This window comes from Onychostruthus taczanowskii, unplaced genomic scaffold, assembly GCF_017590055.1.
Source record: "Onychostruthus taczanowskii isolate IOZ18803 unplaced genomic scaffold, ASM1759005v1 scaffold78, whole genome shotgun sequence".
NCBI lineage: Eukaryota > Metazoa > Chordata > Aves > Passeriformes > Passeridae > Onychostruthus > Onychostruthus taczanowskii.
The window spans coordinates 479,312-495,008 of NW_024505671.1; the positions used below are offsets into that span (position 1 = coordinate 479,312).

At 40.9% G+C, this 15,697-nt stretch overlaps 1 protein-coding gene across 3 annotated transcripts; it reads left to right on the top strand.

The window, feature by feature from the left end:
* Positions 1-803: 803 nt before the first annotated feature.
* On the top strand, positions 804-15,273 carry STX11 (syntaxin 11). 3 transcript variants are annotated; one of them, XM_041423529.1, is made up of 4 exons: positions 804-976; positions 6,417-7,469; positions 9,981-10,179; positions 12,079-15,273. In XM_041423529.1, the coding sequence occupies exon 4, from the start codon at positions 12,084-12,086 to the stop codon at positions 12,948-12,950; it is 867 nt and encodes a 288-aa protein (XP_041279463.1). In that variant the 5' UTR covers positions 804-976; positions 6,417-7,469; positions 9,981-10,179; positions 12,079-12,083; the 3' UTR covers positions 12,951-15,273. The 3 variants fall into 3 exon arrangements, with proteins under 3 accessions (XP_041279463.1, XP_041279462.1, XP_041279464.1); XM_041423528.1 differs by lacking the exon at positions 6,417-7,469; XM_041423530.1 differs by lacking the exons at positions 6,417-7,469; positions 9,981-10,179.
* Positions 15,274-15,697: the final 424 nt, after the last annotated feature.

The following is a 15,697-nucleotide window of genomic DNA, read 5'->3' on the forward strand; positions in this document are numbered from 1 at the left end:
CTACACCTCTGCAATTGTCTCCATCATGGCAGAATTTATTCTCAGTCACCCAGGGTGGGATTAAAGCAATGTAAGAAATTTTGGAGCCTTATAACTGATGGCTGCTCAGGAAAGCAAAGTTGTTCTTTCAGCTACTTCTTAGCACCACCAAAAAAGTAACTTCTATATTTTAAAATTTTCAGATTCAGATTATATTCAAGCTTTGTGATGAAAAGGAGAAAAAAGTACATGTCCAAGATTTTCAAGAAAAGCAAAAGCTTCCCATTTCAGAAAGACCTGAACAATCTCTATAACTACTTGTGTGGCTCATTAATATGTATGATTACCGTGTACCAAACATTGTGACACCAGAGTTTTGTTAGGTTTTCTTTTCAGTTAGAATGATGGGAAAGCTGTTGGGTTTATTCCTCAGGAAGTCACAACGCAAAAAAAGGACTTAATTTGACCCAAATTCTGAAGCATGAAACGAAAGAGCACATTTTCCTTACGCTAAGCAGTGGCAATTTGAATTACAGAATCACAGAGTGGGAAAGCCCCAGCTTGCCGGCGGGGAGGCGAGGACAAGAAAGGTCAGGGGACGTCCACGTGAACGATGGCGAAGAGACGGGCCAGCTCACCGCGCCCACGTTTCCCGGCACCCACGGGACGGAGTTTCCCCGCGCTGGGCAGCGACGAGAACCGCGCGTCTACCCACGGGCCCGGGAGGGCGCGGTCCGGCAGGGGCGGGGCGCCGCCATGCAAATCAGGTCCTCACAGCCAATAGGCGGGCGAGCCGACCGAAGGGGTGGGGCGTTCCGCGGGGATGAGCGCTCGCCTCGACGGCGCGGCACCGACACTGGCACCGGCACCGGCACCGGCACCGACACCAACACCGACACGTCGGGGAGCAGCACCGGCACCTCCGGCACCGGCACGTCGGGGAGCGGCGCGGGCGGAGCGGAGCGACACAGGACCGGCCGGACTGCCCTGCCCGGGGGTGAGTACCTGCCGGGACGGGGCAGGACGAGACAGCGTTTTCCTTGGGGGCCAGGCAGGGTTTGCTGGTTTCCTCACCCCGGGCACAGCCGGTGCTGGCTCCCGGGACGGGGGCACAACCGTATTCCCGAGCTCCCCTGAGCATCAGCTGGAGTTCCCGGAGGACGAGGCGCCCGGAGCTGCTGCCGGAGGGAGGGCAGTGCTGGGCAGCGCCGGAGCCCGGGCTGGCCGCCCCTTCCCGGGCTGTCGGGGAGCGCCTGGTGCTCGGCAGCCAGCCCAGCCGGCGAGGCGAAGGGACCGCGGGGCGTGCGGGGCGCTCGGCACCTCGGTTTTGCCTAAGAGTACACGAAATTGTCCCTTTTGAATCGAGTCGTGAAGTCTGAAGCCCGCAGGCAGGAGAGATGGTAGGAAATGCGGACGGGGCTTTTGGGTCCGAAGGTGCCTAGCCCTGGTCCTCATGGAATGCAAAAGGGATGGCTAGGTTTTCACAGGATGAGAGAAAAACAGAGACACTGGATGTGTCTTCTCATCCAGTCACAACGGATGTCTGCATGTCCACTGCCTTGTTTGTCTGGCTTAACGAGTATTAACATTTTATTCATAGTGCTCATACATGGTTATGAATAGCTTCACAGCAGATTTTACAGAAAACTTGGTTTGTATGCAAAACATAATAGCTTTTCCTTTGTTCTTGAGTGTCATCATGACCATATCTAGAAGTGGATGCAAAAGTTAGCATTCTTTGATTGCTTCCAATTAAATTGATACTCATTTCCTTCCTACCAAGAAGTGGCCCTCGTGTATGTCTGAGATAACTACATGTCACTCTGATACGGAGAAAGGAAATGACTACAATAACAGCATTGGCCAAAAACGGACGCTTGCACTTCTTGTTCCTGTTCTGTAGAGGGTATTTTAGCAACCGTCTTTTAAGCTGTCAGGTGTCAAAATGGCAATCTATTACTTTTTAGGATGAGAATACAATTTGAATAATAATGCTTTTTTACCAGTGCTGATACTCACTATTTAAATAGTGGTGAGACAACAAGATGACCATAATTTTTTTTTTAATTCAAAAGAGACCAGAGGTCTAACAGATGAACAGAATAAATGTCATCATTAGGAAAGGATGGTTTAGGTATCCAACTCCTCCAATGACCTTTTTTCTCTGGCTGCATTGTGTGCCCACTGCCCTGAAACTGAAATTGTGTGTTCTGTCATATGTTATCTTGTGTTTTGTGTGAGGCTAAAACTGCAAGTCAAACTGTTGTTGAAAGACATCTCCATGAAGAAAGTGATCATGGTACAGGAGGTCTCTTGAGACATTAAAATGAGTAAAATGTAGTACCTTCTGGGCACTGCAGATAAACATGATGCTTTGGAATGCAACTGCATGCTCTATCAGTCCTGGAGAATTTGGGTGCTGTGGGATTGGGTTCCATGTCTGACATCTTTCACTATACTAACACTAACAGTGTTAACCAAACCTGCTTCAGAAGGAGAAATGGTAGTTGCATAAATAATAGAGAAATAAGAGAATCTGCTGCATGAAATAAGTCCCCTAAACTTCTCCTCATCATGGGCAGCACTGTGTGAACATACACTTTGTGCTGGACCCACAGTGACACTGGGGGTGGGGGCACTGAACAAATCCTGGGAATGCAGGGCCACTGTGGGACTGTAAGACATTGATTTATCCATTTGGTGCACTGGAGCTGTGCACCTAAACCAGGCCTGAGAGGGCTTTCTGTATCTTCTCTCTTTCTGTCAAGGAAGAAGGTCCCACAGTGCTTCCACAGAGAAATGGTCCAATTTTCAGCAAGTCACAGCCAGTTCAACATAGGCCTAGTGAAAGAAATTGATTACTTCACCCGTTTCCAGTGTCAACACAGGGATCAAACTCACCATTTCCCTTTCCATAGAAAACTCCTTTTATGTCCTGGAGTACTGTGTCTCCCTCCCTGGTCTTCTGAATTAAATGAAGATAATTCGTTCTGCTCCTCTTTCTCCAGAAGTGTATTTTCTAAAATGTTTGGAGACAATTATATGCCAAATATGCTCCCTTTGGCTTTCCTAATGTGATAACTGTTTCAGAATATACTTTTCCAACTGAGGCCTTATCTATGCCAAGCAGAGTAAAACCAGTCCTTCCCAAGCCATCTCTCATTTAAGATATTAGGTTTTGGTTTTTTTAGAATGACCCTATATTGTGAGCTTGTTTTGTGGCTTGCAATCAGCTATAACCTCACCAATGCCTTCCTGCTGCCAAACTAGGTATTTCCTACTTTATATTTGTGTGAATAGTTTTATCTAAATGTGCCAGACTTGACTATATTGAATTTCCTTTTCTTTTTGTTAATTATTCTCTTACTGTGAAGATCTCTTTAAATTCTCATAATTTCTCCTTCCCTGCCCTCACCAAACACTTGCTTCTACTCCCTTCCAGTTCAGTGTTGCCTGGAGACTGTACAAGCTCATATTTGGTTTCACTCTCCAAGTCACTAATGAAAAATATGGATAATCTCTGAGTGTGACAGATACCCATCCTAATGCTGATATGTTCAAAACCAGTTCTGATGGTGAGAAGACAACTGCTGTGTCAAATATGAAGGTGTTGGCCCAGATACTTTCTATTATCTTTTATCTGGCCCATCAATTTTCTTTGACTCTGGTCCTTCCTGTAGTTCAAGGATGACAAAACACAGTGCAGAAGTAACCGAGGCAATGTTAACTTGATCCAGTAAACCTATCTCAATGCCAAATCTGGGGTTACCACTTTTTGCAGTGAAGCCATTTTTGCTTATGCTTACATTTTGGGTTATTCCCCAAGATGTGGCCATGAACCAGCTCTGGTGAGGAACATCATTCCCAGGGAGCAGCCTAGGGCTGGCTCCTGGGAACCCCCTCTTGGGTAGTGGGGGGGTTCCACATGAGGGGAGCGAAACAATTTGGTTTTTATCTCTGCTTTGATAGGCTAGATGAGATATCAAGACACTCTACACAATCAGCAAGAGCTCTCACACAGTGCTTGGCACTTACATCTAGATAAAACTACATGTAGTTTTATCAGAGAGAGAATGATGTCACATATCTTGACTTCTGAAGGCTTATCATGTGTGCAGCTTTTGCCTAATCCGCTATGGCAGTTAACCCATTAATTGCCAGGATTATTCTCAACAAGCTTGTGTTCACAAAAGTGAAGGAATTACTGCATGACAGCTTTTCCCGCTATGTCTTTTCTCTGTGCTGATTTTGTGGTATTGCAACTCACTTATTTTTGAAAGCAAGAATAAAGCTTGTTTGAGCTTTTGATATGCCCAACCAGGTGTGTCCCTAATTACATCTATATCTTGTCTCAACTTCACGGGTGCTTTGAATGGGCCTGTAAACACCCATGAGCTGCTAAGTAGCATAACTGCCATAAAGCCTGACATGTCCTGGGGCTGAGGCTGTGGGTGTGCATGTGTGGCTGGCTATAAGGGTTATTTCCTGGCTGGAACTAGTTTGGTGCTGGTACAGTTGTATACATTTTGCAATAGAATCCCAAACTGAGCCTCACGTGTACTGGCCCACATGACCAAATACCAAGAAAACCCTGTATTTAACCTTAAAGGAATTTTTTTAAAGTCAAAAGTACTTGGCGTCAGATTGTAACACTTTCTAACAAGTCTTAAATATAGGTGCTTTTCAAAAAATAATGCAGTTGTGCTAATTTAAAAGCGTCAGTAGAACGTGTTTCTTCTGACTGATGATCACATGAGACCTCATATTTCTATTTACATACCAACATAATGTATTAATCACTTACAAATACTACAGTGTGGTAGCAATAGTAGTTATATACCTGTGGCATATACACAGCTATTTCGCTGAGCCAATGTGTTCCAGGGAAGCCGAGGTGATTAATTAGATAATGTATATTCTCATGGTGCTGTAGTGCCAGCACTGCCTGTGAGTGTGCTGGCTAATTGCCCTGCACGGGGACCTGTAATGATGCTGAGCTGTAGTAACTGCCAAGAAATGCACAGATGGCTGTCTCACTGTTTATATTAAGTGGTATGGATCTGTCTCAACCATTTGCCAAGCCCTTGGAGGTACAGTTCACACTCCCCTTGTCTCTATCTAGGCCAAATTTATCTGAAGACCTTGGTGTTGCAAACCAGTGAAGATGCAGAAACCTTTTTTGTCTATAGCTCTGTTACCTCTGCTCCCCACCCCACCTAAACAGCACCAAATCTAGTTACAAGTGCTCATTTATGTGACTTGTGAGGCAAATTTTAAGAGGAGATACTGAGAATCCATTTTATCTGTCCACTATTGAAAGTTTGTCAGTGGTGATCCATAGCTCTCCAGTGAAAATTTAGACAGTATAGTAGCAGTCAACCCGTGTACAACAAACTGACCTCTCCAACACAGGAATAATGTTTACTCTCATGGCTACGGAGTAATAAAAAGTTAAAACATCAGATTTTTTTCTCAGTCTTATCATAAATATGTGAAAAATGGCATATTATAGTGCATTTAATGCACACCAGCAGTGTCTCCTAGTTTTGATACTAATGTCTGGAAAAGCTGATAACCAGTCCACAGAAAACACCAGGATGGTCAACCTGCTATATTCACCAGGATGGTTAACCATATTCAGTACATCTGAGAAGTATGAGATGCACCCTAGATCCTTCAATTTATAATATGTTGTCATATAAAAACTGAGAGTTCTTTTCTGTTGAAGAGACTAAATACTGGTAAAGAAACTGAGATAAGTCAAAGAAGAACCTCCAAAGCTATCAGTATTGTAGAAATTACTGCCTAATTTCTTTGAATTAGAGGCGACAATTGGAATTAATTTCAGCCCCCCCCCCCCCAGGTTTTTCCTAGACTTTGTGATAGGAAAGGAACCACTGGAGGCTTGGAGTTTCTGCCAGATGCAGAAGTAGCCTGCAAAGAATGGTGTTATCCTTACTGCTCTGAATATATTAGCTTGTAATAAATAACTTATCCTGGCAGAGGACAGGGATATTTTGGGGAAAAAAACCAATACCCTGAGACATTTGCAAGTGCAGATATGTGTCTCTAGTGACAGAAACTATAAAGGTGGTCTTTTGCTGTACACAGGCTTTGATGAGCATATGAGCTGGGTAGTGTAGTCTTCAGATACACTTGCAACTTCTTGATGGATTTCTTTAGCTTTAGAACTGGCATTCAGTGTTAACTGATGGATTTTAATTCCTGAATACATTTTGTCTATTTTTAAACATCATGAAATCCAAGAAATTCCAGAGAGGATAACTTCCTTTCAATGAGGCCGCAAAAAGATTTTGAACTGCTGATCTCTGTCATAGTTGTTAATAATCTTGGAATTAGTACACATACGTGATCTTAGAACAGCTTGAGAAGGCAAACTGTCCTAATCATTAGATCATAATTTTTTTTTGTTTCAGGCTCTTGCAGAGGAGAAGAAAGAAAAAAAGATGACTAATTTGAAAAATCAAGCCTGCTGTGCCACCTGTGATGGGCATGGTTGGGAAGACAGGGAATTTGGACTGAAAAGATGACTAGTACTCTGCTATAAGCCAATTACTCTTCTGGAAAGATTAAAACCTACTGTTAAAAAAAAGTATTTTTCCCAAGTTAATCAATATTGTCAAATCTATTATTGGGCAACAAATACCAAGCAAAAATATTAATTCTGCTCTAAGACAAGTGTTTACAAAACAGATAGTTACTAGAAAATTATTAAATCTGAAATTCCAACTCTTAAACAAAAGGCTTCAGCTAAATTTAACACTTTTTTTACATATGCATGACTTGTATTTTAGTGCAACAGCAGCACTCTATTTGCCTTAGAATGCAGTTTGTTCAATTCAGCAAGTCCATCTGAGTAGATTTCCATCAATACTCCATGCTCTACAAGCCACATGGGAAGTCACTGAAATGTGCTGACACATACTTAGCTATGAAGTAATTTTGCCTAAGAGCAGGTTATTTCCTAATTGTTCACCACTTGTTTTTTGGGTCATGTCTATTGTGTCATGAGATAAAAATCACATGCCATTCAGAGCCAGGATGAGCCACGTGGGTTCCTTTTACCTTCCAAGGGCAAGAAGAACTACTGACAGAAATTATTTTTAACTGACTTGTTTGTTCCTCAAACAACTGAAGTAAAAGCTTCATCTTGTAAGGCTCTACTCGAGGCTGAAAAGATTACTGACTAGACTTTTGGTAAGCCACAAGATGGTATTAAGTAGCAGCTGCCATTTATGAATGCTGCAAGAAGAAAATGTACACTGCCTTCCTTCCCAGCAGCTGGCCATGAAATATGGATGCTGTGCTGAAACTGCTTCATCATTTCACCATTTGTCCCTAGACTCTGAATCACAGACTATCCTGAGCTGGAAGGAACACACAAGGATCATTGAACCCAACTACTGCGTGAATGGTCCATATGGGGATAGAGTGTGGATATACAAATGTTAAAGCTGAGATAAACATAAGTGCGTAATTCACTTGTTTCTATAGAAATAACTTTTTAGCCTTGGATTATTTATACATAGTTAACAGGCTTCAGAACATTTGCATGGCAATGTTAGGCAATGTTTGTAGGACCCCCTTTTGTATGTATATGGGGCTAACAGAAAGGGGGTATATGCACATGCATAGTTTTTGATTTTCAGAGTGGATTTGCTTTCTTGTCTGAAATCCCATGTCATACACAGTTGTCTGGGTCTGCAGTCTTATTGCAACAGGACAATTTGTATGTTTCTCATGCATCATGGGAAAGCTTGTCACTGTGGTGATTAATACCAGTAAGTAGCACAGTAATATGAAAAGATGAGCACTGAACATGCCCTCAGCTGACTGTACTTGCTGGGTATCTGCCTTCAAAGTTGTAACCTCTGCAGTCATCACCTGGCCTGTATTTCCTGTGTGTGTGTTTGGGTGTACACATCATGATGGACTGGAAGAAGGAACTTCATATTTACAAGGACAGATTTACCTAGCCTAAAAATACAAATGGAAGTACATGTTCCAATTTGAATATAAGTAGCATTTTAAAATAAAATAATAAATAAATAAATAAATAAATAAATAGAGTAGCTGACAGCTAGTCTATTAAACCTCACACTCTTAGAATAAAGGCAGTTATACACTTGCAGTTGTTACTCCAGAGTAGTCACTGTCTTGCTATTCTAATGTGTTAGATGTCTCTTTATATAGACTTGTGCAAGTAGTTGAACATATTTAATGTTCATGGTCAAACCTTTTATCTAAGGCTGATTTACCAGAACAGTTTAGACTGGACCTTTGAACATTGTCTAATCCAGGCCTGCTCAAACACACACAGGCAGTTCAGGTTGCTGAGGGCCATGTCAAGTGGAGTTTTAAATATCTTCAAGGATGCTGATTCCAAAACTTTTCTGGGCACCTTTTCCATGGCTTCTAAATGTTTGGGGTTTTCTTATTTTTTTTTACTTTCCCCCCCATCTCATACCTGGCTGGCTCTTCTCTTGTTTCCACATAGGCCTGTTGCATCTTGTACTATTGCTGTACATTTCCATGAAGGGAAAATGCCTTGTTTTAAGCAGTTAGTGATGACAACAAAATCTTCCTTGAGCTTCCTGTTTCTCAGGCTGAACATTCCCAACTCTCTCAGTCTCTCTTCATATGTCAGGTGCTCCAGCACCTCTGACCACCTCTCTCCTCCCCTGGTCTCCTTCCAGTGTGTCTGTGTAACACTCCAGATGTGGTCTCTCAAGTGTCCCTTTCCTCACTTTTGCTGCTCCACCCGGGATGCATGGCTCATGTTCTGCTTCATGCTACCAGCACACTGAGGTCCTGCAGATCTGCTTTCCCATCAGAGAGCCCAACTTCTCCTGCTGCAAGAAGGGAGAGACACTCACTTTACAGACTGAGGTCTCAGGCTATCCCTAATAACCAGACATGTACCATATATTAATATATTGCTGTTCAAATTACAAGCAATACAATCAACATATACATAGATGCAAACTGCTGAGTAACAACAGCATCTGACAGAGGAGGCCAACTTTTGTAAACCATTATTTGTTAAATTGAAATGTTTCAAGTTGCTATTCCCCCTTGCCCTCTCTCCTTATTTATTTCAGCTGTTTAGTATCAATTCTGTCCCTAACACCACCCAAGGAAAGCTTGGAAATTATTGTCCTCTCTGGGAAAGATCTGGTTCCCCTTTGTTTGAAATGAGAATTGGAAATAGGAAAATACCTCTGTGGTGATGTTACATTCCATCCTACTGTTTTTCTTAATGTAAAAAATCCTGAAATTCTGCCAAATTGAGAGTTTCTCAACTCAGTTTCCAAAGTACCCCAAACGGTTTCTGAATACTCCAAATAAATTTACTATGTTCCTTGAGCAAAAGGTGCTCAAGTAAGCTGAAATCTAAACATTTGCTTAAACCTCACAAACCTCTTTGGCCAAATATTGCAAATGCTGACCTATGGAGTACTTGAGCATGTTCAGCATAAAGCTGAACAAGTGTTCTCTGTAATTTGTGGTGTTTGTGGCCTAATATGACACTGAAATACGGGCATAAAGTTACTTACTTCCCATCCGGGTATGGTGTGTAGGTAAGGAAGAGCATCTCAAAAATGTGAAGATGAAGTGGGAAGCAAGCTAGGTGATGCACTTTAGAAACAAAGTGTAAAAGACAGGACTTGGGAAGAATGAAAGAAAGTGCCAAAATGTCCCTGATTTTGCAGGACTCTTGAGTCAGGCTTAAATAGATGGCATCCACTTGTTAGGACAAAAGTGTGAACACTTTAGCTGTGGAGACATATCTCAGGCAGGTACAGGTCCTCAGTGCAGAGTTAAAAGATACTAATGTTGATCACCTTAAATGTAAGTTTTGGTACATAGATACAAATAATGTAGGCTTTTAGAACTAAGTACTGGGGAGCTGGGAAAACCCTGGGTGAAGACTCTTAAGTGTAACTCCAACTTGATCCCTCTGTTCCACTTACAACTAGACTCCACTGGATCTGCTGGATCACGGAGATTGTGTGTGACACTGTCCATGTCACTTGAGAGGAGCTCTTCACAAGTGGCCTTGATCCATGTGCTCATTCACTGATGTCCAGCTTGTTCCTTCACGATCTTACTCAGCAAAGTGCTCAAGGCTTGCAGCAGTGACTGAAGTGAGAAGGGGCTGACTTCTCAAGATTCCAGGTACAAAGAATTGTGCTTGAAGTGTCTCAAGTGGGCATTGTAATTTATCAAGAGTCTATCACTATCATCCTTAAGGACTCTGGGCTGAAACCTGGCTGTGGGGCTGTTAGATTTGCCTTTCCCCAAACAACTGGTAGGAGTTTATGGAACTTTCCAAAGATTTTGCAGGGGAAATCCCCAAGGAAAATGAACAGTAACAACATAGTCAATGGGATAGCATGAACTGAATGATGAATATTAAATTTTATGTTGTACAACTTTTATTCAGCACGTACAGAATGTAGGCAGAGACTTGGTGGAAGTGATAGTGCACAGGCCAGTGTTTAATTGCGTGATCTTCCTGTGTCCAGGCAATATTGTGGTGCAATCCAAGGCAACACTTGACAGCTCCCTACTCTTCTTTTATTGTTTGACTTTCCTGTTGTATTAAAAGAAAGAAAAAAGCAATATTTTTTGAGATGCTGCAGAATTAGTATACACATGAATTTACTACAGCATTTTCATGTTGTGAATTGCTATGTATTTGCTTCTCCATTTCTTCCTGGGGAAGGAAGGGTAGACCTACTCTTAAAAAATTACAAATTTATTACACAGGAGCTTTACTCAGTGTTTGCTTAACAAAGAAAACACAAACAGAAAGTTAAATCATTGTTGAGCCAGTTGTTACTATGCTTTCTGTAGAAGGCTGATATTTAATTTTTATTAAGTTTAAGGAATGGTAAGCACAAAGTTCACAGAATCGCAAAATTGTTAGGGTTGGAAGGGACCTTGGAGATCATTTAGTCCAAATATAACCAAGACAGGGTCATGTGAATCAGGTGACACAGGAATGTGTCAAGTGGGTTTTGAATGCCTCCAGGGAGGGAGATTCCATGGGCAGCCTCTGCCACCCTCAGTGTAGAGGAGTTCTTCCTTATGTTGAGATTAAACTTCTTGTGTTTTAGTTTATGGACATTTTTCTTTGTCCTCTTGCTGGGTACCACTGAAAAGAGTCTGGCACCATCCTGTTGGCACCTGCCTTTGACATATTTATGTGTCTCAGTCTTCTACTCTCTCAGTCTTTCCTTTTCTAGACTAAATAGGCGCAGCTCCTGCAGTTTCTCCTCATAAGAGAGATGCTCCACACCCCTAATTGTTGATGTCTGATACTCTGTGATCAATGATAGCATCTGAAGACACTAAAGTTGCTTCTTTTTTTTTCTCTTTTTTTTCTTTCTTTTTTCTTTTTTTTTCCTTTTTTCCTTTTTTTTTTTTTTTTTTTTTTTTTTTCTTTTCCCTATCTTGATACTTTCTACACCATTTTTTGAAACTTTTCTTTCCCAATTGTATTGGTAAATGTCATTTCTGTTTCTGAGAGGCTTCTTAGTATTCTCCCAAGAAAAGCAAACTTGGAATGAGGGAAGGAAGCCCTGTGACATTTTGGACAGTTGATGTAATGAGGGATCAGGAACTAGAGGAGATTTCTCTAGTGAGTAGTAGTGGAAGGTGTTCATGTTCAGTAATTTACATGTCTACAGATGCTGATAGCTGAAGGCTTAGTATCGGGAGTCTGGTTTTCCTCTCCAAGTAAAGGACTGGCATTTTGTGGGGAGTTTGGGACTGTCCTACTATTCTTTTTTATTTGTCTTCAGGATTCGTTGTCTTCTTTCCTGCAGTTTTGTTTCTAAACTTGTACCTTCTAGAACAGTGTTCTAGCAGAGTCTTGGATGTGATATCCATCACTGTATAAAATATTGCGAACAAATTTAAAATCTAGTATTTTGGGTTATCTTTGATGAGTTACGTTTGTTATCTATGATTTCGTTATCATCATGATGTAGCTATTAGTTACAAATTTTCAACTCTCTTTACCAATATTTTAGTGATTTCAAACTCATTCCTCCTGTTCCTGTTTTACAGGCAGGATGAAAGACCGTTTAAGTGAGCTGCGTGAATTTGCCAGGTTACACAACCAAGAGTTTTCTGATAGTGATGATGATGAAAATTCACCCCAGGACATTCTCCTTTATGAGACAGATTATGCCTTGGAAATCCTTCATAAGGACATACAGAGCATCCGGACAGAAAATGACCACCTAAAAGCGGATGTCAACCGTCTCAGAAAGCAAAACAGCCGCTTTCTTACTTCCATGCGCCGTCTTAGTAGCATCAAACGAGATACTAATTGTATTGCCAGAGACATTAAGAGCCGTGGAGAAAGCATCCACAGGAAACTGCAGGTAATGAGAGATTTCTGTGAAGATGCAATAACAAAATACGGAGCTATGTCTGTCATTGCCAGGGTGGCGAAGAACCACTACGTTGACCTCATGCACACATTTCAGGACGCTATGTTTGATTACAATGCAACAGAGATGAACCAGCGGGAGAACTGCAAGATTCGAATTCAGCGGCAGCTGGAGATCATGGGCAAAGACGTTTCTGGTCAGCAGATTGAGGAGATGATTGAGCAAGGCAAATGGGATGTCTTCTCCGAGAATCTCTTGTCGGATGTTAAGGGAGCTCGCGCAGCCTTGAATGAGATAGAGACGCGGCACAAGGAGCTGGTGAAGCTAGAAGGTCGCATTAAGGAAGTTCACGAGCTCTTTCTTCAGGTGGCCCTGCTGGTGGAGGAACAGGCAGACACCTTTGATGTTATTGAGATAAATATGCAAAATGTTGAGGACTATGTAGGAGATGCTAAAGACCAAGTGAAAAAAGCTTTGGAATACAGGAGAAAACATCCCCTCAGAACAATCCTCTGCTGTTGCATATCATGTTGCAGAAGGTGATGGTCCCACTGGAGCTATCACAGACTGACTTGAATGTCTTCAAAATCAGCTGTTCTTTCCAGAGATTTTTTTGTAATGACAAGCCCTAGAAATAGAGGGGGTATTTTATATTTTGCGGTTGGTTTTGTTCATTGCCTGTTTACTAAATGTGCTGAAGGCTGTTTGTATTTATAAATTCCTAGAAATGTTGATAAAACGATTTTTAATCTAATTTTTATTGAAAGGTCCTGTTACTGTAACTAGAGGTGCAATCTCTACAGTGATATTTGCTTCACATAGGCAAGAAAGAAGAATGAAAAATTTATCCTAGGGAAGACGAATACTTTTAAGAAGTAACTTTATTTTTATTTGTCGAAGTGAGGCTGCAGGTGATGAAGTCTTATTGCCTGGGGCAACACAGTACACCACAGAATCAGGAAGTTTCAGTTATAACTAGTTTGAAGCCTGCTTGATACGAATTTGACAAAATACTGAGCCTGGAGCAAGAGCATGACACAGAACTAGTTTCTCTTTCAACTTGATTTTCAGCTGCCTTAACAGAAGTGGCTGCACCTTATTGCTCTATTTGTGTGCAAGTGACTGCTTTTTTCCATTTTGAGTACCCAGCTTTCTCAAGGTGGCTAAAAGCACTGCAACACTGAGGCAACTCACTCGCTTTTAACTTGAGCCACTCTTGACTCTCAGTTTCAAACCTGCCATGCTTTCATGTTCTGATGCACTTTCTGCCAAATAACACTTCAGCCAGAGGCAAAACATGGAGTAGCCTTCTGCAGAAACATGTATAAGACAACAGCTGTGGGGTTGAGAAAACTTTTTAGGATCTCCTATCCTAGCACATATATAGAAGCAGTTTTAGTGGAATGACTGGCCTGTCAGTACACTTTTATTTTTTATAAGCATTGACCAAATATGGATTTTTTAAAATATCTATTTTAAGTAAGATGAAGGATTAAATTTTTTTTAATATGCAGTTTTACTTGTGTACAAAAATTTTGACTCTTCTCCAGTTGTTGGGAAATCTCCACCTGGGAATGCAAACAGAACTATTTCTTCAGTACACCTGAAGAAAAAAGAAAATCGTTTCATGCCATTTCAGTGCTCTTTTCAAGCTTAAAAGGAAACTCTCCTTTTGTGTGAGTCTGCCCTTACACAAGGGCAAACCAGTAGGTTTGGAGTATTGCAAGGAAATAAAAAATGTGCTGTCCTGGTAAGCACTGAGCATTGTCAGTGGAACATATTCACAAAGTCTGGTGATTGATCACAGCTCCTGCTTCTGGAGGTTTTCCAACTATATTTATAGGTGGCTTCCTGATACACTGTGATCTATTGCTGTCCTTTGAAATAATGCAGGACATTTTTTTCAGATTTTTTTTTTTAACTAATGGTCCTATTTGTACCAATTTTAATGAATATATTTCAACATTTCAAATATTTTGTATTTGGGAGTTTTTCTCAGATGTGTATAGATGTACACCTTCCTGCACTAGTTGCAGTGAAACTTCTCCCTTCTTACCTTTTGCACCCTGATTTTATCTGTGAAAAGAAACCCCAAACATTTCTTTCTATTTGTATTAATAAAACAACAAAATAAATCCACTTCCAAGCTTTCATATCTTACTGGGAAACAATTTTAGCCAGACAGACTTTTTTACACAAATAGAAACTAAAGGGATAACTTTTCACAGAAAGTGATTGTCCCTTTTGCTGTAGCACCTGTCTCTGATAACATGGAAGAGTGAGGAACACCGATCTCCTAAACTATAAAATATTTTGATATTCAGTGTTGTGCTTGTCTGAGGATGTCTCCAGTGCGGTGTTCAAACTTGAAGTGGGTGAAAGGAAGGTGATGAGCTGCAACCACAGCCAGTGGCTTTGGTGCTACTCAAGAAGACAAAGTTGTTTACTCTGTAGGTGCTGCCACTAAGTCAGTGGAACTGTGCATTCCTCTGAGAGTCAGCATGTGGGGATAAATCATGAAGAATGAAATACTGTATTTCCTTTCACACGCGTATTCCTAGCACTTGCCGATGTTTTTGATAAAAAATATGTACTTTTTTTTTGTGCTGGTTCTTTTTTTGCATCTACAAATGAAATAAAAGATTTAATAAGAAAAACTGAAAGTGCAGAGTGTCGTACATTGAATCTGCAGCTCTGAATATTTTTTTTGTGTTGTCAAAGTTTAGTTTAAAAGTTGCTGGACTAAATTATGAATTGGTAAAAAGAGATTAAACAAGGCCTAGAAAGAAAAAGGCATCCCAATATTTGTTGCCATGGTAAATGAAATGTGTTGCATGTTGAGATAGACTTACTATTGTTTTTTCCCTAAAAAATCCCAAGAAAAATGAGTTTCATGCATTCTAAGATGATACTCTGTTAAAAAAAAATAAATCAATTTCATTCTGGCAGTTCTGAGAGACCTTGATGATTTCACTAGTAGATAATGCAAAACTAGTATTCAAATCTTTAGCTTGATTTGAGGCACAGGGAAAGAGAGCCGAAAGATAATTGTAGACCTTCTCTCCTGACTTAGGGCTGTTGCTGTCGGGAAAAAAAAAAAATTAGAATTAGTCAAAAACCAACCTGATACCTTTTAAAACTATTTTTAAGATGCACTGTAAGAGACACTTCAAAATTACTTTCAGTAACTGAAGCAATCATTCTGTCATTCTCTTCCTTGAAAACAGGTCCATTGCTTAATACTTTGGGGTTTTTTCTACCCTTCGGTTATGTAAGAACTCAAATTTAGC

What these genes read in the sequence shown, in the direction of transcription:
- STX11 (XM_041423529.1), top strand. Translation starts at nt 12,084, where the DNA reads ATGAAAGACCGTTTAAGTGAGCTGCGTGAATTTGCCAGGTTACACAAC.